The sequence below is a fragment of the Dermochelys coriacea genome, chromosome 10 (assembly GCF_009764565.3).
Source record: "Dermochelys coriacea isolate rDerCor1 chromosome 10, rDerCor1.pri.v4, whole genome shotgun sequence".
NCBI lineage: Eukaryota > Metazoa > Chordata > Testudines > Dermochelyidae > Dermochelys > Dermochelys coriacea.
The window spans coordinates 10,995,318-11,020,730 of NC_050077.1; the positions used below are offsets into that span (position 1 = coordinate 10,995,318).

Below are 25,413 nucleotides of genomic sequence, written 5' to 3' on the forward strand. Positions count from 1 at the left end.
AGTGATCAGCACACTCCAACCCCTGAGCCCTCTGAGCATCCACCCTGGAGTGTCTAGCTCCTGTTCCACTGAACACTCACAGTATTCACAGATTAGCTGCTCCCAAAGAAGTATTGTGCACCAGTTTACCAGTTTTCCTTCAGATCACTGCTCTATTTAACTCACAGCACTTAAATATGGTTGAAGTGAAAACAAGTAAAAGTTTATTTAACAAAGCTTAGAGATTTGAGAAGCAGCAAGTCAAAGTGTTGAAAACAAAAGGTTACATGTAAAATAACATCATGATACACAAGACTTAATTACTGATATACTCTCCTGTCTAGTGAAGTTTAGCCCATCTAAAGTCTTTGCAGTGTTTTCCAGCCAAGATTAAACTGCAAGTCACACAATGATCAGCCGGAGAGAGAAGTGTCTACTACCCCCTGCCTGATGCAAACCTGTTTGTCATCTTCTGGGGAGCTGTCTTATGACCTACATACCTTAAAAATATTGTTTTCAGTGTAGACACATAGCTGCTTAAATATCCATACATACGTCTTGCAATGATTAAGACAACCAGTGTGTTACTAGCTGTTGGTAAAGCCCTCACATCCCACCCTTTGGTGCACTATTATGTAGATATCAGATCCAGGCTATCCCTGTAAACTCCTATGCATCCCTTATGTCCTCTGCCAGTTGACACCAAGGGGTCCCTGGGTCACACCAGCCATTATTTTGCTGCTTACATGGCAGCTGAGCTCTTTGCAAAATATGATCTTGATTGTGGGTTCTGAACTTGTTGAAAGAAAATAAAAAAATCTAATCCTAAGGCTCTTGAGTAGAGGTGAGAGTTGAAAGAATTCAATCCTCAAGTGTGGGAATTATTTACCCATTCTCAGATTACAAGAAAAAGGTAACCATCAATGGATCTCAAAGGCAACATGTTTAATGAAAGCGAATAGCTCTTTTGCATAAAACATAATTAACCCTTGGTAGTGGGTGAAATGAGATAGTGAGGCGTATAACTTGTACCGGCAATGTCTGCAGTTCCACGAACTAGAAGAAATATGGGTAAGGATTGTTGTTCCTCAAGTTTCAGGAGAGAAACCAAATACAAAAGGGGAAATTTTTAAAGGCCCAATTGATACTCTGGTACCTAATTTCCATTGACTTCCAGTGGGATGTAGGTGTCTGCACTTTGTGTCTTTAAAAAAATGTCTCCCTAAATGTTTGGGATTGGGATTCTTCCACCTGCGTCCCCTGTCATTTTTTTACAGTATTATCCAGAAAGGGTGTTTTACTGGTACTGGCCACTCTCAGAAACAGGGTGTCCATGTAGATGGAGCACTGCTCTGATCTGATCTGGCAGTTCCTCACTGCTCCTTTCCTATGGTGAGAAAGGGGAATTCAGTCAATAGTCAGTCAACTCCTTCATCCTGGCTTTCCCCATACTGCTCCTCATAATGACCACGTTCTCTTAGGAGAAAACGGTAGTTAGATTTCTGACTCGTTCAGTTCTTGGCTTCTCCACTCTTCATCAGTGATGCAACTTGACTCTGAATTGTACCAACTGGCCTCTTCTGTGGTGAAAGTGGAATTCCATCTCATGCCATGTTTCACTAGTCCTTCTGGAAACAACTTTTCCATACTGGAGTTTCCGATGCATCCGATGAAGTGAGCTGTAGCTCACGAAAGCTTATGCTCAAATAAATGTGTTAGTTGCTAAGGTGCCACAAGTACTCCTTTTCTTTTTGCAAATACAGACTAACACAGCTGCTACTCTGAATACTGGAGTTTGTACCTTATCTTATTCTCCTTGGCTAAAGCAATGTGTACAGTTTCAGGGTAAAGCAGCACAAAGGTATTTGTTTAACTAAGTAATGTCTGCACAGTGCAAACAGTAATGTTTGATGCTATAGAACCTGCTATAAAAGTCCTGAGTATTGCTATTATTCCTTTTCCCTGGCAGTGGGATAATGATTAATGGAGAACGTTGCTTACAGGAACAAAGTACAGTCGCACCTGTTAAGGAGTTAGGAGTTCATTACAGTGGGGCTCATCATGCTGCTTCCCTAATAGGCTGTCTCAAGGAAATGTTCTCCCAGGCTGGGAATGGTCTTGTGCATTCCATCTCTCTTTTCCCCACCCTTTCACTGATGCATATGTCACTGCAGAAGGACCTCTGTTGTAAGGTCTGCGAAAGAGAGGGCTGTTTTCAGGTAACACCTGTCTCCCCCATCACATCCAGAGCAGAGCTCTCTATCTCCATGAGACACTTCCTCTTTGATTTCCCTCTACAGAGGTGTCATGTTTTAAAGTCACCCACAGCCTCTGTTTAGAAGAAATGGGGAAGTGAGGCAGCCCCCAACACCTCTCCACCTGCTATATATAGACACAGCATTTCTGAGAGAGGATGGTGGGTGTGCACTTCCGGAGCTATGTCACACAGTCCCGCTGCAACAGCAAGTGAAGAGGCAGGACGCAGAGCGAGAGGAAGGAAAGGGGATCAGAGGGGGTCACGACTGGGGGAAGCCAGTTTAATGAGATGAAACTTATTTAAAAGATTCAGCCAGTTCTATATGAAAGGCACAGCTTTCTAACCAGCAGAACAGCAGGTAACCTGCCAGGAGCTGCTTCTCACTCCTAGCAGGGCATTGTCCTTCCTCAGCAGTGTTGCATTTTATCTGTTGGGTAATTTTCCTTGCCAAGTGACATCCAGATTTCTATGTGTGCTTTGTGCTCCGCTGGCTGGGAAGAGCTCATGGCGCTATACTTCCAGCTTTAAGCCAGGGGTACAACAAAGGCAGTCTGAGGAACGTTGGCACTGCCCATCAAGAGGCATTTCCAAGGAGCTTCATGACTGAGAATGGAGCCTATCACCAGTTTAGTAAGTGTGTGCCCCCCCCCCAGAGGCTAGCACACCCTCTGCTAAGTTGTAGCACCACATCATATCCCATCATTTGACCCACTGATTCTGGCTTGGAAAGGTACCTGATGCCTGTGTTATGTATGGCATATACTTCATTCTTCAGGCAGATCTGAGAAAGAAAGGTGTGAGCAACTGGACTAGTAAATTAGTGGATGGTGCACCAAAGAGTAGTCTTTACATTACAGCTGTTGGCATTTCGAAGGCATAATTACAGGGAGGTACAAAATTGAGTAAGTAGTTAGGTGAATACTATATATCTGAGGTTCAAGAAGTAGGACACAGATGTTAACGATCATTGGCCATAGGATGCTGAGCATTTTTGTGGGACGACAAATTCAATGGTAAACAGTTAGCTGGTAAACATACAAGTAATTGATTCTGTATAGAGAGCTAGGTGTGAAATCATTATACCTGTGTATAGTGCACTTGATATGTTTGAAATAGCTGTCATATTCCCATGAAAGGACAGAATTGTTGTGATATTTTATTTTAGTGGTGAGGTTTTTTTGTCTTGTATTGCCTTATATGTTGGGAGTAGTAGGACTGCGAAGATCCATCTGTCTGCTGAAACTGTCAGTCATCTTGTCACTTGTTCATATCTCATATTACTTGTATTTTGTCTAGCCACAGTGTAGTACTCTCATTTGTAAGCAGGAGTGTGACAGGACATTCCTAACAGTATGGTAATATTGGATCTCATACAGTCTTTTGAGTAAAGCATTATTCATGAATTTATCTGGGCCAAGATGAAGAAAGCGGAATTACATGAATGTAACAGATGAAAATTTGGCCCTTTCTGCTCATTGGAATGTCACATGAGTTTGTGCTCATTTCTTGCTGAATTTGGACACTTCCTGGAAAATGAGACAATCTGGTCCTGACTGTCTGACATTCCATGTAATGAATTGGTTGTTTGGAAATGACAGAATACTGTACTTTCAACAAGAATCCCATTAACCTCACTGGATGAGAGAAACATTGCAAGTTTGAATTTTGTGGATGCATGTTCTAACCCAGGTAACATATGGGTTTACAATAAGCCAAAACTTAAGTAAATAACACCTATGATAATTGTATATAGTACAATTACATTTCTTTCTCTCTTAATATTTATCTATTTGTACTCATAAAAGGGAGATGCTAATAGCACTGATGAAAACCGGCTATAATGCACACAAGGGCAGTGGGAGCTTTTGCTAATGTGGGAATGAACCTCTTTCCCAACCTTGGTTCCCACACAGCTCTGTCAATTCAACTTAATCATGAGCCAAGGCTCACTGTACCGGAGTTATGTGCTAGTTTATGATGGAGACGAACGCACACACAGATATATACAATAAGTAGGGTTACGATTTTGTCACGGAATCCATGACTTCCAGAGACCTCCATGACTTGAGACCGCGGCAACTGGGAGCTGCAGGGTTCCCTCCTCCCCCACCCCATATAGCCAGCTGCTATGGGCAGTAGAGATGCCCCATAGCCACTGGCAAACAACGGGTGGCAGGGCCCCCGGGAGCTCCCACCCATCGCGGGCGGGTGCCACACAACTCCCCACAGGCTCCCCTGGAGCTCCAAGTCACCACAAGCTGCTGAGGTGCCCCAAGCTGGGAGTCATGGGAAGTGGGGTGACCCCAAAGCTCCAAGCTGGGGCCCTCTGGGATGGTGTGGGGACCCCACAGTTCCCCATTTTGTCATGCATATTTTTAGTAAAAGTCACAGATAGGTCACAGGTTTCCATGAATTTTTCTTTATTGCCCGTGACCTGTCCGTGATTTTTACTAAAAATATGTGTGACAAAATCTTAGCCTTAACAATAAGACCTAAGCTAAAATCACCGGACTCATTTGCACTGGTGGCCAAAGTGAATTTTGAACCCAGATCTCCTGAGTTGAAAGGTTGGCGAATTGACCTTCCTCTACCTAGAAATCTTGTCCTCCTCTTCCTCTTAACTCGTAACTCTTTCTCCTCTTAGCCTTGTTGGAATCCAGATCCCAGTTGTAAAAGCAGACTGTTCATCACCACTAAAATCAAGTGTGAAGCCTGGCAACGGGCTTTCCGCAATCTCAACACCTTTCCCTATATCAAGTATCTCATGAGCCAGGTACTACCCAAGGACAACAGCCTCTTTTTATACCTCTGCTTTTCCCACACACTAGTAAAAAGACAGTGTCTGTGTCAGCACCTAACTGCTGCATTCAAACAAAAAAATCCAGTTTTTAAACATGTTTGTATTACACTATCATCCTCATTGTTGTTGTCCTCATCATCATGCACAGTAGCATGGAGGATGTGTAAATTAAAGTACTTACTAAGTGTCAAGCTTTCATCTCTCTGCTTGCTGCTTCTCAAATCCTTTTAAATGCATGAAGTAAATTCCTGTGGTAAATTATTAAAATTATTGTGCCATTAGCTTGATTTGCATGCTCTGAACTAACACTAATCTTTAGCATGCCAAGGTTTGTCTCTGGACCTCCCAATCTTACACTCCCTGTATCTCCCCAATTGCTTCTCACCTCTCTCCATTTTTACTACAACCCTTCTTACTTTCATCCCCATCTCTCTGTGTCTCCTCTTTGTCTCTCTCTGCATTCCCCTCTCTCTCACCTTTCCTTCTTCAGACACTCCTGGGGGAATACTGCACCTTAAAAATTCTGCACGCAAGATTTTAAAATTCTTCAAAATTCTGCAAATTTTATTTGTCAAAATTTCACTATATAATCACACCAGTTTCAGTTATTTTGGTAATTTATTTCAAAATACCTGTCAGCAAATATGTCTGTAACAATACAGACACACACAAAAATTCCCCCAGGGGTAGAGAGTTAAAGAAACCCCTACAACAACCCAGTTCCTTTTTCTCTGCTCCCTCCCCCGCAGAGTCCAGCCGGGGGGCCAGACACTCGCACTCTCTCTGCTCTAGAGCCCAGCCATGGCCCTCCCAGCCCAGACACTCTTATCCTTTACCCCCCTGAGAGGCCAGGGATCCAGAGAGAGAAACAGCCTGATGCTGGGTCCCAGGCTTGCATGGAGATTCCTGCGCACTGCCCCCTCCTTCCTTCAGGGTGTACTGGAAATTGCAGCTGCTGGGAACCCTCCAGTTCCCCCGGCCTTGTCTTCTATTTGAGAGCTGGGCTCTGCACTTGCCCTAATGGCAGCAAGCATCTCTGCAGCCCATTTCTGTGGGGGGGAAAAGGAAATTCTGTGCGCACAACGTTAATTTCTTCAAAATTCTGCATTGTGCAGTGGTGCAGAATTCCCCCAGGAGTAACACTTGTCAAGTTGTCTGTCCAGATCACAGGTTTAATCATTACCTTTTCTCTTAGTATGTATTGGGAAATGCCACGAGTAACACTTTCAGAAGAGTCTAAGTTAAATCCCATTTTCAAAAATGACTTAGACTCTTAGGAGCCCAAGTCTCATTGTCTTAGGGCTGGACTCCACTGAAAATTTACATTGGCATAGCTATGTCTCAGGATGTGAAAAATCCACAGACCTAATTCTGGTGTAAAGACACTACTAGGTCAATGGAAGAACTCTTCTGTCAGCCTAGTTACTGCGAGCTACAGCCTAGCCACCTCTCTGGGAGGTGGATTAACTACAGTAATGGTTACTACAGTAACTCTCTCGGCACTGTAGGGAGTGTGTACCCTGAAGCACTACAGTGGCACAGCTGCAGCTATGCTGGTGTAGTATTTTAAGTGCAGATGTAGCCTCACAGCGTTCAAAATGGGATGTAGACTCCTAAGTCACTCACAGATGCTTTTCAGAATGATTCCTCACACAACGAGTGCTCAGATGCTATGGTGGTGGGCGGGATAGAAATACCTGCATAGAAGAGAATACACACAGAAAGGGTGGCAAAAAAGCCTAAGCATAGCTACCCCGCTGTTTGCGAAGGAGGGTTTTTTCCATTTTCTGTGTTTTTATTATTGGTAATGGATGTTGTGCAGGCAAATCTGATTGGATGCTGCCTGTCTGGGCTATTACAATCTGTTGTGGGTTTTGCTATTCAGACAAAATTAGTCATTTTCCTTCCTGTATGAGAACTTGATAAGAACTCTGAAGGGCTAACGCTAACAGACTTGAGGAATGTACAGTAGGTTTGCCCTGGACTTCAGATATCTTACCAGATGGAGAAAACTGCAGAAAACATGGATCTTAATCTTGTTCCGGACAGAAGTCACTGCAGGGACATACTAAATATTATTGCACTGATTAGGAGAACACATGACCTCCACCGCAACATCTCATAGGACAAACCAGCGTTCTCAGTAAAGGAGCAATTTGCCCTTCCACAAAATAGATTAAAGCTAGGGATGCGAATCCCCATGCAACCCCAAGTAAAACTAAATGGAATAAGCAAGAGTGTGTTGGTTCAGATATTAAGCAAGATTATCTTGGCATGTGGAACAATTTCCAGCATTCTGTCTCTGATGCATGTCATCTTTTCTAGACTGTGAGGTGCAAAGCCATTCCTGAGCACTATGCAATAATGATAATAATTGATCCTTGCTTCATCCATGCATGATTCTTTCACTTTTGGTGGAATGGAGTTTGACGTGGTTCTGTTATTAGTTGGGAAAGTAGAATTCTTCTGAGGTTCATTCCAGTTGTTCTCTCCTGTTTACAACTCCTGACTAGGAACTAATTTCCTGGGATTTATTCCACTCGTTTAATATTTCATAAGGACATAAACATGAATATAGGGACATTATTCTTCTAGGTCTGAATCTCTTGAGGAAGTGATAAGTATGGAAAATGAAGAGGAATTCTTTCTCTCTCCTTTTGCCAGCAGTGAGTTGGGTTTGCTTCTAGAGTATTCTGAACCACAGTGTAGGTGTTTGATTTGGATTGTCTCTCCCTCGCTTCTCTGATGTGTACTGAAAATTATAGTTGGTTCCCTTGTGGACCAAGAGGGAAACTGAATAACGGGTAACTCTCTTGTGAACTGGGAGTGAAATTGAGTGATATATGAGCGTGCCTCTCAACTGTCCGCAGTGACGACTGTGATAGTCTGGGCCTCTCCTTTGGGTCACACTCAAGCAGTTTGAGTCTCTTTCAATTCCAAAGTCCTTTCCCCATTTGGGAACTTTACTCCAAACTCTATGGCGCTATGGGGATCTCCTGCTTAAGGGGACATTCAGCCTCTGAGTTCTCTTATAGAGGTCTGATTTGTATGTCAGTCTGGCACAGATGGACCTGGGTCAGGTTGTCCTGGGTCTAGTAAGTCCTTGTAGGCAGCAGAGGCTAGTCAGTTGTTTCCCTCTCAGCTGCTCTGTTGCAAGAGTCAACTACTTCTGAGACACACCAGCTTTCCTCCTGGTTGCTGCTACTTCTTGTGACAAGCTTTCTTTTTTAAGCTTGCTTCCTTCAGCTGGAACACACTTTGCAGGTATGCCGAGTTGGTACCATTTGAGCCCAGAGAAGCTTGTTAGCCTTTTCCTGATTGGGATGGGGGCATGCCTTATGACAAGGACCCGGCTTTACCTCACTGATCCCCTGCAAATCTAGTAATGGTCTCTTTCCCTCTGTAAGTTATTTGTAACAAGAAGCCTGACTCAGTAAGAGAAGTGGATAGAAGATATTTATGCTAATGGAAAACTATATTGTGTTTAAAACTTTCTATTCTATTTTTTATGGGTCCGTCATTTTATATCTTCTACATTTTGCTGATCTTGGGGCATTTAGCAAGCTGGTTGACTCTCTTATAGACAGAGAGAGGGAGTGCTGATTGCAGTGGTTATTTCAGTGTCCACCCAAACTACGTAAAGCAGAAACATAGCTATTTTCAACTCTGATTATCCAGCAATGCTCTCAGCCTCCTAGAGATACTTTGAGGATTTCAGAATCTGAAGTAATAATACTATAGTAATAATAATAATATTATAGTAATAATAAATAATACTTCCCTAATACCTACCATCCTGGGATTTCAAAGTGCTTTGCAGTTACTAATGAATCCTGCCTTGTGATGTTGGTATTTATTGCTATCCTCATTTTCAGATGGGGACACTGCAACACAAGGAGACTAAGGGTATGTCTAGTCTAGACACGATAAATCGACCCCCGAGCGCTCTCCCATCGACTCCTGTACTCCACTGCCATGAGAGGCGCAGGCGGAGTCGACGGGGGAGCGGCAGCAGTCGACTCACCGCGGTGAAGACACCACGGTAAGTCGATCTAAGTACACTGACTTCAGCTACGTTATTCACGTAGCTGAAGTTGCGTAACTTAGATCAATTTGCCCCCTGCCCCACGAGTGTAGACCAGGACTAAGGTTCAAATTTTCAAAAGCAGGCTCTGATTTTAGATTCCCCTCCTTTAGGGTATCCAAATTTAGACACCTGTCTGGACAGACTTTTCAAATGTGGTGCCCAGAGTTAGGTATCTAAATCCATATTTATGCATCTAAATAAAAGGGGCCTGATTTTCAGTAGTGCAGAGCACCCAGAACTCCAGCTGGAATCAGTGAGAGTGGTGGGTGCTCAGAACCTCTGAAACTAGACTGTGGTTGTCTAAAGTTCAGCACCTGCAATTCAGAGGCCACTTTTGAACATTTGGCCTTCAATGATCTACCCAAGGCTATATGAAAAACTAGTGGCAGAGTCAAGACAAAAAACACTTTTCCTGGTTCTTTAAGCAAGAGAAGTGATTTCCCTATCACTTTTCACACTCTCATTTTCCTTTAGGAGAAAAAATAGCACTAAATCCTTCTCTTTTTATTGTGTTTTGTTGTTGTTGTATGTTGCTCTGATACTGCAAAGCTGCATCTATCCAAAGAGAGGGCTTATGAAAAAAGTGCTCTGCTGTCATTATTATTATGATTAAGGCTATGTTTTTGTCAAGGGTATTTTTAGTAAAAGTCATGGACAGGTCACGGGCAGTAAACAAAAATTCATGGCCTGTGACCTGTCCATGACTTGTACTATAATACCCCAGACAAAATCTTGGGGGGGGGCGGACCAGGGGTGCCAGGGGTACTTGAGGGGGGGAAGCCGGGGAGTACCGCGGGTGCTGGGGAAGGCAGACCAGGGGTGCCATGGGTGCTGAGGGGGGCAGACTGGGACACCATGAGTGCTGGTGGGGAGGGCGGCAGTGGCGTGCAGCCCAGGACCCCCGCTGGTCCTGGGGGGTTGGTGGGGCTGGCAGGCTCCCTACCTGGCTTCATACATCCCCAGAAGCAGCGACAACCCTGTCCCTCATCTCCTAGGTTTAGGTACGGCCAGCCAGTTCTGCATGCTGCTGCCACCCCGAGCACCAGCTCCCCAGCTCCCATTGGCTGTGAGCTGCATTGGGAGCTGCAGGGGTTGTGCCAGGAGAGAGGGGCAGTGCGCAGAGCCCCAGCCGCGCCTCTGCCTAGGAGCCAGAAATACCAGCCACTTCTGGGGAGCTCCCCCCAACAAAGTAAGTGCCACCCAGAGCCCTCACCCTCTCCCATGCCCCAGCCCTGAGCCCGCCCCCCCCTCCACTTCCAAATCCTGCTGCTTGGGGAGAGTTGCTCGGTGACCTGAGACTGCCGCAGCAGCAGCCATTGCGGCTGACCCAGGGGCTGCCTAAGCTGCTCAGGTGGCCCTTGGGCCAGTTGCACTGGCCGCTGCAGAAGTCACGGAGGTCCTGGAAAGTCACGAAATCTGTGACTTCTGTGACCTCCGTGACAAACTCGCAGCCTTAGTTATGATTTATTGTATTAGGTGCTCTGCAAACACATGCTAGGAAGGCACTTCCTGTCCCTTGTGTGCCAAAGAAACATACAAAGGAAGAGAATGAGCTAAAACAAACACACAAAGCGTTGCTGATGATAATAGGCACACAGCTTGCAGGTTCCAGCTTTAAAACGTTATCTTTCTTATATAACCCTTTTCTTTTTTATAAATATTATTTAAGACCTTGCTTTTATTTCAACTATTTAGCATCAAACACTAACCCACTCTCCCCCCCCCCACCCCATTTGTATATTAATGTGTAGTTAACATGAGAATTTTCTGTGTTGTGGTTTCTTTTTAACTGCCACCACACTGTGAACATCTGTGAACAAAATGCGGAAGTCCAAGAGACCCAGATAATTCACCACTTCCAGAATAAACTTCCTCCTCTTCCTCACTTGCACGGCACCCTGTGTTTTTTCATATCTCACAAAGGAGCAACCAAGTGACCCACAGAGATAGCTGAACACTTTGCTCCCACTCAGTTCTAGAGAGCAGGGTTTGGTTCTGGTCACCTCAGGACTGATAGAGTGGCAAGAATTCAGAGCAAGGTAATGGAAACAATTAAGGGGCTGGAGGGATTAATTTTTGCACCATCATGGTGAACGCTGCCTGTTTTGAATAGAAGTCTGGCCGTGGGAGCTTTTTCACAACAGTGTTTTAGCAATGCTCACTTGAATTGCAGAATAACAATTCCTCCCTCCCCAGGATTTTTCCCATGCTGGTCTTGTTGCTTTTAAGAGAAGCTCCTTGCCTGTCCTGCCTTTGGACTTCCACCTAACTAAGAGACCCCAGGATTCAACACTAAACTCATTCACTGGATGTTGTTAGAATAAGACTTAAACCCCAAGCATTTTATCTGTCTAAAAATGAAGCTTTAGATCTGACCTGGAGATGAGTGCTTTATGGAACCCTGGCTCAGAAGCCTAGGTGATTTTTTCTCCTTGATCAGTAGAGAGCATTCCCTGGCATATGAAAGAGGGAAGGCTGAGAGAGACCAGAGAAGAGCTTTAACTGTGAGGCGATTTGTTCAGTCAAAAAATATAACAAGAAGAAAAAAATAGCAAACACATAGGAAGGTGCATTTGTGTGAAACAGCCAGGAGAAGGCTGAGAGAGAAAGAGAGAGGGGAAGAGAATGCTTCTTTTAATGTAAAAAGGGATTCTCTCTTTTATTCTTCTGAATCCACAAAGACCTTTGAAATAGTTAGGACTAGCTGGAGGTTATTACTGGATTAAGATCTCCTACTGTTAAAGAATATCTTGTATACTAAACACTGAAAGGAACAGCAGAGAGCAATTCCTCAACTGCTGTGGTTAGTCTTATTTCTTTATGGCCAAATCACTGTTCAAGTCAGCCCAAGTTTGTGTATTTACACCTGTGATTTGTGATGGATGCCAAAGTGTTTCCATGGTATTTAATAAAAAAGAAAAGAAGTACTTGTGGCACCTTAGAGACTAACAAATTTATTAGAGCATAAGCTTTCGTGAGCTACAGCTCACTTCATCGGATGCATTTGGTGGAAAAAACAGAGGAGAGATTTATATACACACACACAGAGAACATGAAACAATGGGTTTATCATACACACTGTAAGGAGAGTGATCACTTAAGATAAGCCATCACCAACAGCAGGGGGGGGAAGGAGGAAAACCTTTCATGGTGACAAGCAGGTAGGCTAATTCCAGCAGTTAACAAGAATATCAGAGGAACAGTGGGGGGTGGGGTGGGAGGGAGAAATACCATGGGGAAATAGTTTTACTTTGTGTAATAACTCATCCATTCCCAGTCTCTATTCAAGCCTAAGTTAATTGTATCCAGTTTGCAAATTAATTCCAATTCAGCAGTCTCTCGTTGGAGTCTGTTTTTGAAGCTTTTTTGTTGAAGTATAGCCACTCTTAGGTCTGTGATCGAGTGACCAGAGAGATTGAAGTGTTCTCCAACTGGTTTTTGAATGTTATAATTCTTGACGTCTGATTTGTGTCCATTCATTCTTTTACGTAGAGACTGTCCAGTTTGGCCAATGTACATGGCAGAGGGGCATTGCTGGCACATGATGGCATATATCACATTGGTAGATGCGCAGGTGAACGAGCCTCTGATAGTGTGGCTGATGTGATTAGGCCCTATGATGGTATCCCCTGAATAGATATGTGGACAGAGTTGGCAACGGGCTTTGTTGCAAGGATAGGTTCCTGGGTTAGTGGTTCTGTTGTGTGGTGTGTAGTTGCTGGTGAGTATTTGCTTCAGATTGGGGGGCTGTCTGTAAGCAAGGACTGGTCTGTCTCCCAAGATCTGAGAGAGCGATGGCTCGTCCTTCAGGATAGGTTGTAGATCCTTGATGATGCGTTGGAGAGGTTTTAGTTGGGGGCTGAAGGTGATGGCTAGTGGCGTTCTGTTGTTTTCTTTGTTGGGCCTGTCCTGTAGTAGGTGACTTCTGGGTACTCTTCTGGCTCTGTCAATCTGTTTCTTCACTTCAGCAGGTGGGTACTGTAGTTGTAGGAATGCATGATAGAGATCTTGTAGGTGTTTGTCTCTGTCTGAGGGGTTGGAGCAAATGCGGTTATATCGTAGCGCTTGGCTGTAGACAATGGATCGAGTGGTATGATCTGGATGAAAGCTAGAGGCATGTAGGTAGGAATAGCGGTCAGTAGGTTTCCGATATAGGGTGGTGTTTATGTGACCATCGCTTATTAGCACCGTAGTGTCCAGGAAGTGGATCTCTTGTGTGGACTGGTCCAGGCTGAGGTTGATGGTGGGATGGAAATTGTTGAAATCATGGTGGAATTCCTCAAGAGCTTCTTTTCCATGGGTCCAGATGATGAAGATGTCATCAATGTAGCGCAAGTAGAGTAGGGGCATTAGGGAACGAGAGCTGAGGAAGCGTTGTTCTAAGTCAGCCATAAAAATGTTGGCATACTGTGGGGCCATGCGGGTACCCATCGCAGTGCCGCTGATTTGAAGGTATACATTGTCACCAAATGTGAAATAGTTATGGGTCAGGACAAAGTCACAAAGTTCTGCCACCAGGTTAGCCGTGACAGTATCGGGGATACTGTTCCTGACGGCTTGTAGTCCATCTTTGTGTGGAATGTTGGTGTAGAGGGCTTCTACATCCATAGTGGCTAGGATGGTGTTTTTAGGAAGATCACCAATGGACTGTAGTTTCCTCAGGAAATCGGTGGTGTCTCGAAGATAGCTGGGAGTGCTGGTAACGAAGGGCCTGAGGAGGGAGTCTACATAGCCAGACAATCCTGCTGTCAGGGTGCCAATGCCTGAGATGATGGGGCGTCCAGGATTTCCAGGTTTATGGATCTTGGGTAGCAGATAGAATACCCCAGGTCCTGGCTCCAGGGGTGTGTCTGTGCGGATTTGTTCTTGTGCTTTTTCAGGGAGTTTCTTGAGCAAATGCTGTAGTTTCTTTTGGTAACTCTCAGTGGGATCAGAGGGTAATGGCTTGTAGAAAGTGGTGTTGGAGAGCTGCCTAGTAGCCTCTTGTTCATACTCTGACCTATTCATGATGACGACAGCACCTCCCTTGTCAGCCTTTTTGATTATGATGTCAGAGTTGTTTCTGAGGCTGTGGATGGCACTGTGTTCTGCATGGCTGAGGGGCATTAGGGAACGAGAGCTGAGGAAGCGTTGTTCTAAGTCAGCCATAAAAATGTTGGCATACTGTGGGGCCATGCGGGTACCCATCGCAGTGCCGCTGATTTGAAGGTATACATTGTCACCAAATGTGAAATAGTTATGGGTCAGGACAAAGTCACAAAGTTCTGCCACCAGGTTAGCCGTGACAGTATCGGGGATACTGTTCCTGACGGCTTGTAGTCCATCTTTGTGTGGAATGTTGGTGTAGAGGGCTTCTACATCCATAGTGGCTAGGATGGTGTTTTCCAGTCCACACAAGAGATCCACTTCCTGGACACTACGGTGCTAATAAGCGATGGTCACATAAACACCACCCTATATCGGAAACCTACTGACCGCTATTCCTACCTACATGCCTCTAGCTTTCATCCAGATCATACCACTCGATCCATTGTCTACAGCCAAGCGCTACGATATAACCGCATTTGCTCCAACCCCTCAGACAGAGACAAACACCTACAAGATCTCTATCATGCATTCCTACAACTACAGTACCCACCTGCTGAAGTGAAGAAACAGATTGACAGAGCCAGAAGAGTACCCAGAAGTCACCTACTACAGGACAGGCCCAACAAAGAAAACAACAGAACGCCACTAGCCATCACCTTCAGCCCCCAACTAAAACCTCTCCAACGCATCATCAAGGATCTACAACCTATCCTGAAGGACGAGCCATCGCTCTCTCAGATCTTGGGAGACAGACCAGTCCTTGCTTACAGACAGCCCCCCAATCTGAAGCAAATACTCACCAGCAACCACACACCACACAACAGAACCACTAACCCAGGAACCTATCCTTGCAACAAAGCCCGTTGCCAACTCTGTCCACATATCTATTCAGGGGATACCATCATAGGGCCTAATCACATCAGCCACACTATCAGAGGCTCGTTCACCTGCGCATCTACCAATGTGATATATGCCATCATGTGCCAGCAATGCCCCTCTGCCATGTACATTGGCCAAACTGGACAGTCTCTACGTAAAAGAATGAATGGACACAAATCAGACGTCAAGAATTATAACATTCAAAAACCAGTTGGAGAACACTTCAATCTCTCTGGTCACTCGATCACAGACCTAAGAGTGGCTATACTTCAACAAAAAAGCTTCAAAAACAGACTCCAACGAGAGACTGCTGAATTGGAATTAATTTGCAAACTGGATACAATTAACTTAGGCTTGAATAGAGACTGGGAATGGATGAGTTATTACACAAAGTAAAACTATTTCCCCATGGTATTTCTCCCTCCCACCCCACCCCCCACTGTTCCTCTGATATTCTTGTTAACTGCTGGAATTAGCCTACCTGCTTGTCACCATGAAAGGTTTTCCTCCTTCCCCCCCCTGCTGTTGGTGATGGCTTATCTTAAGTGATCACTCTCCTTACAGTGTGTATGATAAACCCATTGTTTCATGTTCTCTGTGTGTGTGTATATAAATCTCTCCTCTGTTTTTTCCACCAAATGCATCCGATGAAGTGAGCTGTAGCTCACGAAAGCTTATGCTCTAATAAATTTGTTAGTCTCTAAGGTGCCACAAGTACTCCTTTTCTTTTTGCGAATACAGACTAACACGGCTGCTACTCTGAAACCATGGTATTTAATAGTCTCTGAAGGTGTCAAGTTACAACTCAAGAAGTGCTGGAATCAGATGCTAGAGAATGCTTATAAAGATCAGATGCAATAAATGGTTACACATTTCAAGGGCATTGAAATCTGTCATTTTAATTGGTTTTTATTTTAAGTGAAAACAGCTTCTCTGCAAAGGTGTCAGAAGAAGGAAGGGCAGAGGCAGGGAATAATGCACTTCAGACATGCAGGAAGTGTGTGCTGCTGGAAGTCTCTTCTCCATTTAAAACGCTTAGCCACTCATGCAGTGAATTTGTTAGTTTTCATTGGCCTTAAGTTGAGCTCCTCTGTTTCCTGACCAGAGCACCAAGGCTCCAGCCTGTCACTAGTATTTAATTCATTATAGAGTATTAGGTTAAATAGACATTTGGTGCTGTCATAGAGTCACATTTAGTTTTCCAGTGAACAGCTGGAGTAATTCTATGGAAGACAATGGAGTTACTCCAGGCTCACACTCTTGTAAATAAGAACAGAATCAGACCCAAGGAATCCCACGACAGCAAAACCCTGAGCTCCTGAAGGGAAGAGGGTGCTGTATTTTACTCACCAGTAGCCCCTGTAATAGACCAAGCAGCAGCTCTGAGAGGAGTCAAGGATGTTTGTCATGCTGGACTTCAGAGGTGGGAGATGTAAAGAAAGAAGCAAAAAGGCTCTTGTGTGGAGACGGAGGACCACGCCTCTTGGATGTTTTTGATGGCCAGTGCATGTGTAGTAAATGCTTGTTTTATAATGAAATTCTTATATTCCTAAATGTGGGGGATCTTGATGGAGGTTTTTTTTAATTCCTATGAAAACATTTCTGCAATAGAGTATTGCTGAGTCAATTCCGCTCTGAATCATCATCCAATCCTCAGTGATGTCCCAAGGGAGCACTGGCAAAGAATGTAACAGTTCCTGATTCCAAAGAGCAGGCAAGAAGAGATTCTGGGGTGTTGTGAACTCCAGAGAAGAGTTTATATTGCTTCCCTCAAGGCCCAGCGTGAGCTTATTGGGAACCTATCAAAAATCAAAGGATCTGGGGCACTGGGCTTTTGGATGCAAAAGACTAGCCCTGTGATCTTTAGTTCCAAGCTCTGGCCCACATTTGGTCCATCCTCTCAAGGAAAAGGGCTAGAAATTTAGCTTTAAAGAATGAAAGCTAAGATACTCTTAGGCCTTGTGTGCATGGAATAACTTTAGGGTTTTTTTGCGGGGGGGGTGGGGATAAACTACCTTACACACACGCACTTTTTTCTGTTTTAATTCTTTGGCATCGTATCCCACACTTATTATTCTACTTTGGAAGTGAAATACCACTATTCCAGAATGAGTTTTTTTAGTGTAAGGTTCCTGTGAACACATCTGTATTTTGGATTAACTGTTTTGCATCAGGCAGTCCTCCCACTGCTGTCGAAACTGCATAGCTTCACATCTGGATTGTGTGCCCTCTACTGTTCTGGGGTTGTTTTGAATGGATGTCATCTTTTCTTTTAAATGCTGGCACTCAGGCCAGTGCATTCCTTTGCAATTCCTGCCTGTGGTGAGTTCACACACCTGGAGCCGCATACCCAATATAGCAGCCATGCCCTGTGCTTCCTTGTGCTCCCATCTGGCAGTTTTGGACTTCCTTGCCTTCTGGCAAGAATAGATCATCCAGGCCGATCTGAACAGCAATCACTAGATGCAAGGAGAAACAAATGGAGGAGAAGGGGTAGTCCTGCGACACAGGCCAGTGCTGCTACAAAACAAAGGAGCTCTTGCAAAAGACAAGAATGGAACCTCCAGTAATGCGCCCACTACCTGTCCATACTATGAGGAGCTGGACTGGATTTTTGCAAGGGAGATCACCACCAAACCCCAGCATGGGGAGGAAGGCCTTGGATGGCACTGTAACAACTGCCAAAGGCACCCAAGTGACCACAGACAGCATCAACAAAGCTGTGTGCATACTCCCTTACTGTAAAAGGAAAAGGAGTACTTGCGGCACCTTAGAGACTAACAAATTTATTTGAGCATAAGCTTTCGTGAGCTACAGCTCACTTCATCAGATGCATTCAGTGGAAAATACAGTGGGGAGATTTATATACACAGAGAACATGAAACAATGGGTGTTACCATACACACTGTAAAAAGAGTGATCAGGTAAGGTGAGCTATTATCAGCAGGAGAGCGCGGCGGGGGGGGAGCCTTTTGTAGTGATAGGCTCCTCCCCCTATGGCGGGCCATTTCCAGCAGTTGACAAGAACGTCTGAGGAACAGTGTGGGGGGAGGAGGGAATAAACATGGGGAAATAGTTTTACTTTGTGTAATGACCCATCCACTCCCAGTCTTTATTCAAGCCTAAGTTAATTGTATCCAGTTTGCAAATTAATTCCAATTCAGCAGTCTCTAGTTGGAGTCTGTTTTTGAAGTTTTTTTGTTGAAGAATTGCCACTTTTAGGTCTGTAATCGAGTGACCAAAGAGATTGAAGTGTTCTCCAACTGGTTTTTGAATGTCATAATGTTATTCTGCATTAGTTCTAAGAGTAAACCATATTCAGAAAAATCTTTCTCACGTAGACAAGGTGTCAAATTTCTAGTTCCCCCATATTTGAAGGTACTTTCAGCCCCAGGCTTCATAGACCTAAAGGCTGGCTCAGCCCAGTGATTCCCTGGCAGTTTGCCGGCAGTTTTGCAGTTCCTGAAACTGGAGGCTGAGGAAGTCATAACACACTGAAGAGAACTCTTCTGGCCCAAGGAACATAGTTTATTGCTATTGAGCTAATTAGTTACTGATTAAAAGTCGATTACTAAGAAAAGTCTCATAAAGCAGAACTCTGTTCTCAGACCTGGAGAACAGCACATTGTTGTTCGATCACATCCTTTTAAAAAAGAAAAGGAGTATTTGTGGCACCCGAGAGACTAACAAATTTATTTGAACATAAGCTTTCGTGAGCTACAGCTCACTTCATCGGATGCATCCGATGAAATGAGCTGTAGCTCACAAAAGCTTATGCTCAAATAATGTATTAATCTCTAAGGTGCCACAAGTACTCCTTTTCTTTTTGCAAATACAGACTAACTCGGCTGCTACTCTGAAACCTATCCTTTTAAAAGCTTCAATATCTGGCTTAAGGAAACCTCCTGGATAGAGCCCCTAACCTCCTTTTGTCCCTGGTGGGATTTCAGGGCTCGACAGGGTGCTTTGGGGATTGCTTGCAGTAGGGCCAGAGCACTTCCTTCTCCTACTTCCATCCAAAAATCTGTTACCGCATCCTCGATCTGAGCCCTATGGAAGGAGCTTTAAGGAGACTGTCTCTGCCTTTCCTTTCCCCATCTGAGGGTGTTGTGGTGTTTACATGATATATCTGCTGTATGCAGCATTCTTTACATTTATTACACTTGATTGTAGGCCACGCACATAGAAAGTTATTTTCTCAAACAGATCGCTAGGAAGAAAGGTCTTGGGTTGGAAGCCCTGTACTGGGAGTCAGGAGAGCTGGGTTCAGTTCCTGCCACAGACTTTCTCTGTGTGAACTTAGGGGTTGTCCATTAATTACATAACACATTTTTGACTTTTTTTAAGATCCACCCACCCCCTTGTAACGCTGGAACAAACACACAGGTTAAGGACCCCTAATGAGTTATGTAATTTGTGGATGGCCCCTTGTGCAAGTCACTGAATCTCTCTGTACTCTCAGCTCCCCATCTCCTCCAGCCTTTGTCTGTCCTGTCTGTTTAGATTGTAAGCTCCTCAGGGGGGGAACTATCTCTCCCTATGTGTTTGTAAAGTGGATCTGCAGTCTGGGATGGGCTCTACCAGACACTACTGTGATATAATAATAGGAGGCTGCTGTTAACATCTTGAAGATAGGCTGAGTCCAGCCATCGAGAATGGCTAACTCTGACTTGATTGCTGAGTTTAGAGTGCATTATAAAAACATTTAAAATTCAGAGTACCTAGCGTTCCTACCTAATGCCTGGGAGATTTCTTTTGCTGTGTGCTGGCTTACTTTGCTACATGTTTTCTCACCTCATTGCCTGCCCTGTAACCTCCCCAGATGAGCTGGTCACCAAGAAAAAGCTGGCAGGAGACCGCTTAGCAACAGGTCAAATATTATGTGACCACATTTGCATGAGTCAAGAACATTTTCGTGCTCCGATGGTGTCACACACATTTAAACTTATTCATGCACACACACATAGATACCTTTACGCACACAGGTACTTACATTCATGCCCACGCACTGATTCACAGACAGCCACCATGTACTGCACATGCATCCAGCTACTTTTGGAAATTCAGATGCAGTCACTTACACATGTACCTGCACATGGCACATACACCTGAAAGAGTACGTGCTCAAATCTGTAAAGCTGAGATAAACCTGCGTGGGGCGGGGGGAGAGTGACTGCCCCATAGTAGTTTAGTGATTGCATGTCTTTGTGCTGCTGAGCTCTGCAAATTCAGGCCCCTTTCTTCCATTACACTTCCTGCAGCACAGTAACCATTCAGAAGAGGAATTCTCTGATGTTTAGGGACCATCATAGAGTTAACTGGGATGCAGAAACACCACTTGACCAATATGCCGTTGTTCAGAGTCTAGCTAGAACCTCTCTAAGCTGTCACTTCTCAGATGAGCTGAAGACAGGTTGCACTTCAGCACAAACAGTTTTAATATAGGGCAATTTCAGCATTCCTGAGCGGTGCAGCCAAGTTCATCGTATGTGACAGGACAGCTCAGAATGGTAAACAGGACTGAAACCCCCCTGAGTCAGTGTTGATTTGTTTCCCTTCCTAAGGAGCTGAGCCAGAAATGGATGACTGCCTAGAGATGCTGAAAGATGAGGAGGAAGCCCTGTGGGAGAATGTAGAGTGCAATCGGCACATGCTGAGCCGGTACATCAATCCAGCCAAGTTGACCCCGTATCTGCGTCAGTGTAAAGTCATCGACGAGCAAGATGAGGATGAGGTGCTCAACTCGCATATGCTGCTCTCCAAAATTAACCGAGCAGGTAATTCATTCCTGAATGGCCAAGACTATGTGCTGCATTGCCTGGGTTGGGTTTGACCTGACCCCAGCGTAGAATTAAAATCTACGAAGGGGTCTCTGTTCATTTTAAGTTAGATTTTTGGGGAAAAATCTGATGTTCACAAAAATGAAGAGCTGTTTGGTAATAGTGACTATAGCCAAGCCTGTGTTGTACAGAATGGCGCTCACCAAGCTTTCATTCCTACATTTGCCAGTATATTGCAGTTATGATAGGCACCAATCACTTTCATGCCAGGTGCCCAGATATCTCTATCAATCGGGGCTGGTCAGCAGCAACCCTTTGATTTGAGCATCATTTTTTGTGGAAAGGTTTGCCATTCTGGCATTTCAGTATTGTACAGCGTGGGCTGTGTTGAATACCACTGTCTTTCAAAGGTTCAAATCCAAACGCTACCTTCCCTACCCCATTCCTTCAAAGTAACAGCCCACATAAACATAGAGAATACATGGCATAGCTTCATGAGATCAGCTGCGCACAGTGTGACAAGACTGGCTTTTCCAGAGTGTATTTATGTGCCAGCGACTGTTAAATCTGAAGCAGGGTTGGCCTCAGGGTTACAATATCTGATTATTCTGTTCCTGTGTCCTCTCTCATTGCACTATTTTTGGATTGTCCCTAGGCCGACTGCTGGACATCCTTCATACCAAGGGGCAAAGGGGCTATGTAGTTTTCTTAGAGAGCCTGGAGTTTTACTATCCTGAACTCTACAAACTGGTGACGGGGAAGGAACCCACACGGAGATTTTCTACCATTGTCGGTGAGTAGGATCAGTCCCTGAGGAAATAAGGGCTGGAGTCAAGGCATGAGATAAGACTCCGATTTTTTTTTTTCAGATGAGAAGTGTTAATGAGGCGTAGTGACCGGTGGTAGCTCATTCTCACCTCTCACTCTCTGGTCTGGTATGGCCTAGCATTGACTAAGCTGTTGGTGAAAGCAACACCCCTGGTTGCTGGAGTGAAGTTGAAGAGCTTCAGTAGGAGTGCTACCCAGCCTGCCTCCATTTCTAGAATGGTAGTCATTACAAGGTGCCTCACGGAAATAAATTAGGGACCAGAATCTCATCTCAGTTACACTGATGTGAGTCTGGGGTAGCTCTGTTGAAATAGACAAAGGTACTCTGGATTTGCAACAGCATAACTGAGATCAGAATCAGGTCCAATGGGTATACATGAACCTGCTCCACCAAGTCCAAAACCAGGTGCATGTATATGTGTGTATTAACCATTGTAGTATATATGCCTGTGTATTAGAATGTGTGTGAAGACTGACTAGATGAGTTTGAGTGTACATATGCAGTAGCATATGATGTCTGTGTGTACTCTGAATGTGTGCATGCATGACTATAAATATACGTATGTGTCAGTGTATAGTGACTATATATGATGGGGTGCATATATGGATGATTGTACTGTCTATGTTTGGTATTTTTTTCAGAGTAGCAGCCGTGTTAGTCTGTATTCGCAAAAAGAAAAGAAGTACTTGTGGCACCTTAGAGATTAACAAATTTATTTCAGGATAAGCTTTCGTGAGCATTTCGTGCAAGTGCATCCAATTAAGTGAGCTATAGCTCACGAAGGCTTATGCTCAAATAAATTTGTTAGTCTCTAAGGTGCCACAAGTACTCCTTTTCTGTTTGGTATTTGTGTGTCTGTTAGTGAGTTTGACTGTGTCTGTATATTTCATTGTGTGTGTGTGTGCGTGTGTATTGTGTGTGTGTGTGTGTGTGTGTGTGTGCGCGCATTTGTTTATTCCCCATCTGTGCTGTGCCAACTTTGCCTGAACCCACATTATTAACCTGCTCCAGAGCAGTGCAAAAGACCTTGGAACTGATTGGCTGTTTCATTCTTTTCAGTGGAGGAGGGACATGAGGGTCTCACCCATTTCCTAATGAATGAAATCATTAAGCTACAGCAGCAGGTGAAGACAAAGGATGTGCAGCGCTGTGAACTCTTGGCCAAGTCCCGCCAGCTGGAGGATGACAGGAAGCAGCTGAAATTGAACAATATAGAGTTACTGACCTTCCAGGAGAGATACAACAAGATGAAGGAGGAAAGGAACAATTACAATGACGAGCTGATCAAGGTGAAGGATGAGAACTACAACCTGGCCATGAGATACGCCCAGCTAAGCGAAGAGAAGAACATGGCTGTGATGAGGAGCCGGGACCTCCAGTTAGAGGTAAAAGAGATGCTCTGGATTGGTTTGGGTCTAAATCACAGATGGAGGATGAAGTGTGGCAGTTGGCTCAGTGGTATTTTCAGTTATGCTAAAGGTGTGTAGAACTCATACTTGTTTGCTTATCCAGGTTAGAGGCTCACAGCATAATGAAATGTTAAGCTGAGATGATGTGTATTAGTGTAAGATTCCCTGTGAGGGGTGGCACTTCCTAACCTATGGAGAAAGGAAAAACATTGTTTTTTCAGCATCAGTAATATATTGGGACCGTTACCCAAGTATGCATTAACGTTTCATGGTGGATTATCCAAGGATTCCAACATACCATGCTAGCACTGTATTGAGCTGTTGGGAATTAACCACTCCAAGAGCATGAAGTCCGTGTTTTGTATGCACTCAGCTAGAGGTGAGGGTGTATTTAGAGAAGCATATACCAGAGGCTTGATGATTTTGGATAATCTTTTTTTTTCTGTGCCTCTCTCTGCTTTTCATTTGTTCCTGGGGTGTCCTAGATTGACCAGCTGAAGCATCGGTTGAATAAGATGGAGGAGGAATGCAAGCTGGAGAGGAACCAGTCACTGAAGCTGAAGAATGACATTGAAAACCGACCCAAAAAGGAACAGGTTCTGGAATTGGAGCGGGAGAATGAGATCATGAAGACCAAAATCCAAGAGTTACAATCTATCATTCAGGTAAACCAGAGGAGAAATTACGCCCCGTCCTCTTACTCTCTGCCTCAAAATCAGTACACCCTCTCCCCCATTATACTGGTGGGAAATGTGGGGTGAAGCTGTGCCCCCAAAACTGCAATGAACCCAATCACCGTGTTTGCAAAGACCAAAAGGTTACACAGCCCCCAACTTTCTGCAGATTATCCCGTATAAAACAGATGCACAAGCAAAAGGAATTCTTAACCTAGTAAAGCTAGATGCAAATACAGGGCTGGATCTTGCAAGGTGCTGAGTGTCTGCTATGAAGTGCTGAGCCCTCTCAATTCCTATTGAAATCAGTGAGCCAAATCCTGCTCTGCTGGAGTTGTTTTGCCCAACTTCACCAATGCAAAACCACCTTAGCAAGCTTCCCTAGATTCTTCTGGTGTAGGGTCTGCATAGCCAATCCTATGTCATCACCCACGCTGGAGTAAGGGATTTGACTGGGGAAAGGAGGCCTGTTCAGAATGTTTCTGCTCTCCAGAAGTGACAAGCTACTGAGATGACCTCCTTGTGGGTTATTGCAGAAAACTACTCTAACTTGCACTGGGGGCTTCACCGGGGGTGGCCAACTCCAGGTTTGGGGGTAAGGGAAGGGCATAAAGGAGGGCACAGCCACTTTAGCCCTCCTTTTCAGGTGATGTGCTAAGCAGGGCTTGGCCAGACCCCAGGATCTATCGCAACATGTGAGTGCTCAGCACCTTGCAGGAACAAAAGTTAATTTAGAATGACACCTTTTAAAGATTCTCAACTCATTCTTATGCCAGAGCACATCTGTAGCCTCTCTGGCAGTGCCTAAGAAGTCTTAGGGCTTGCCTACCCATAAACCGCTGCGCCACTATAGTACTTCAGGGAAGACGCTACCTATGCTATGTAGGCACTCCATCTCCCAGGAGGTAGGTCGATGGGAGAATTCTCCCATTGATTTAGCGCAGTTTACACCGGGGATTAGGTCCATTTGACTGTGTCACTCGGGTGTGGATTTTTCACACCCCGAACGATGTGGTTATACCAACCTAATTTCCTAATATAGACCAGGCCTTAGTTTTCTACAAGGTGAAGCTCAAATCTTAAAAAAGGTATAATATCCAATCTTACATTGAGATGCAATCTAATCTGAAGACTCGTATGCTGTTAAAAAATTAACATGATGATTACTATGACACACAAGGAAATAAGGAAATAATCACCAAAAAATAACTACCTAAAAATGGAAACAAAACACTCTCAAAATAACAAAAAGCCAATTTATTTTAGAAATACTTATTTTATTCAGTAACCAAAATGTCAGTGGACTCTCCAACTTAGTATAAGTATTTTTAAAATAAATTTGCATTTTCTTGCTTAAGATTTTTGTCTTTGATTCCCGGTTTATGTAGTTATTTTTGGATGTAATTTATTTCTCCAACAGTCCTCTTGTTAACTTTAATTCCTAAAGGGGAAAAGAAAGTTTCTGGACATTGTATAAAATGAAGTATTAGTTCTAGGCAGGGGCACTGGTGACTCTAGGCATGTGTTTAATATTCATTAAGCAAAGTCATGCAAAGTCTGCATGCTTTAAAAATTCATCTGCATGTTTTCTTGGGCCCTGCTCCTTGGCAAAGAGCAAACTCTGTGCTCAG

At 44.3% G+C, this 25,413-nt stretch overlaps 1 protein-coding gene across 5 annotated transcripts in view; it reads left to right on the forward strand.

Moving 5' to 3' along the window:
- CARD11 (caspase recruitment domain family member 11) overlaps positions 1-25,413 on the forward strand; it is a 73,058-nt gene that overhangs the window by 15,654 nt on the left and 31,991 nt on the right. For 2 of the 5 annotated variants that reach the window (XM_043493651.1, XM_043493649.1), the window contains exons 2-5: positions 20,655-20,867; positions 21,526-21,663; positions 22,759-23,084; positions 23,594-23,773. In XM_043493651.1, the coding sequence (XP_043349586.1) occupies positions 20,655-20,867; positions 21,526-21,663; positions 22,759-23,084; positions 23,594-23,773 (857 nt within the window). Of the gene's footprint in view, positions 1-2,087; positions 2,199-2,423; positions 2,867-20,654; positions 20,868-21,525; positions 21,664-22,758; positions 23,085-23,593; positions 23,774-25,413 lie in introns of those variants that run through there. The other 3 variants (XM_043493650.1, XM_038419344.2, XM_043493648.1) reach the window with 3 other exon arrangements.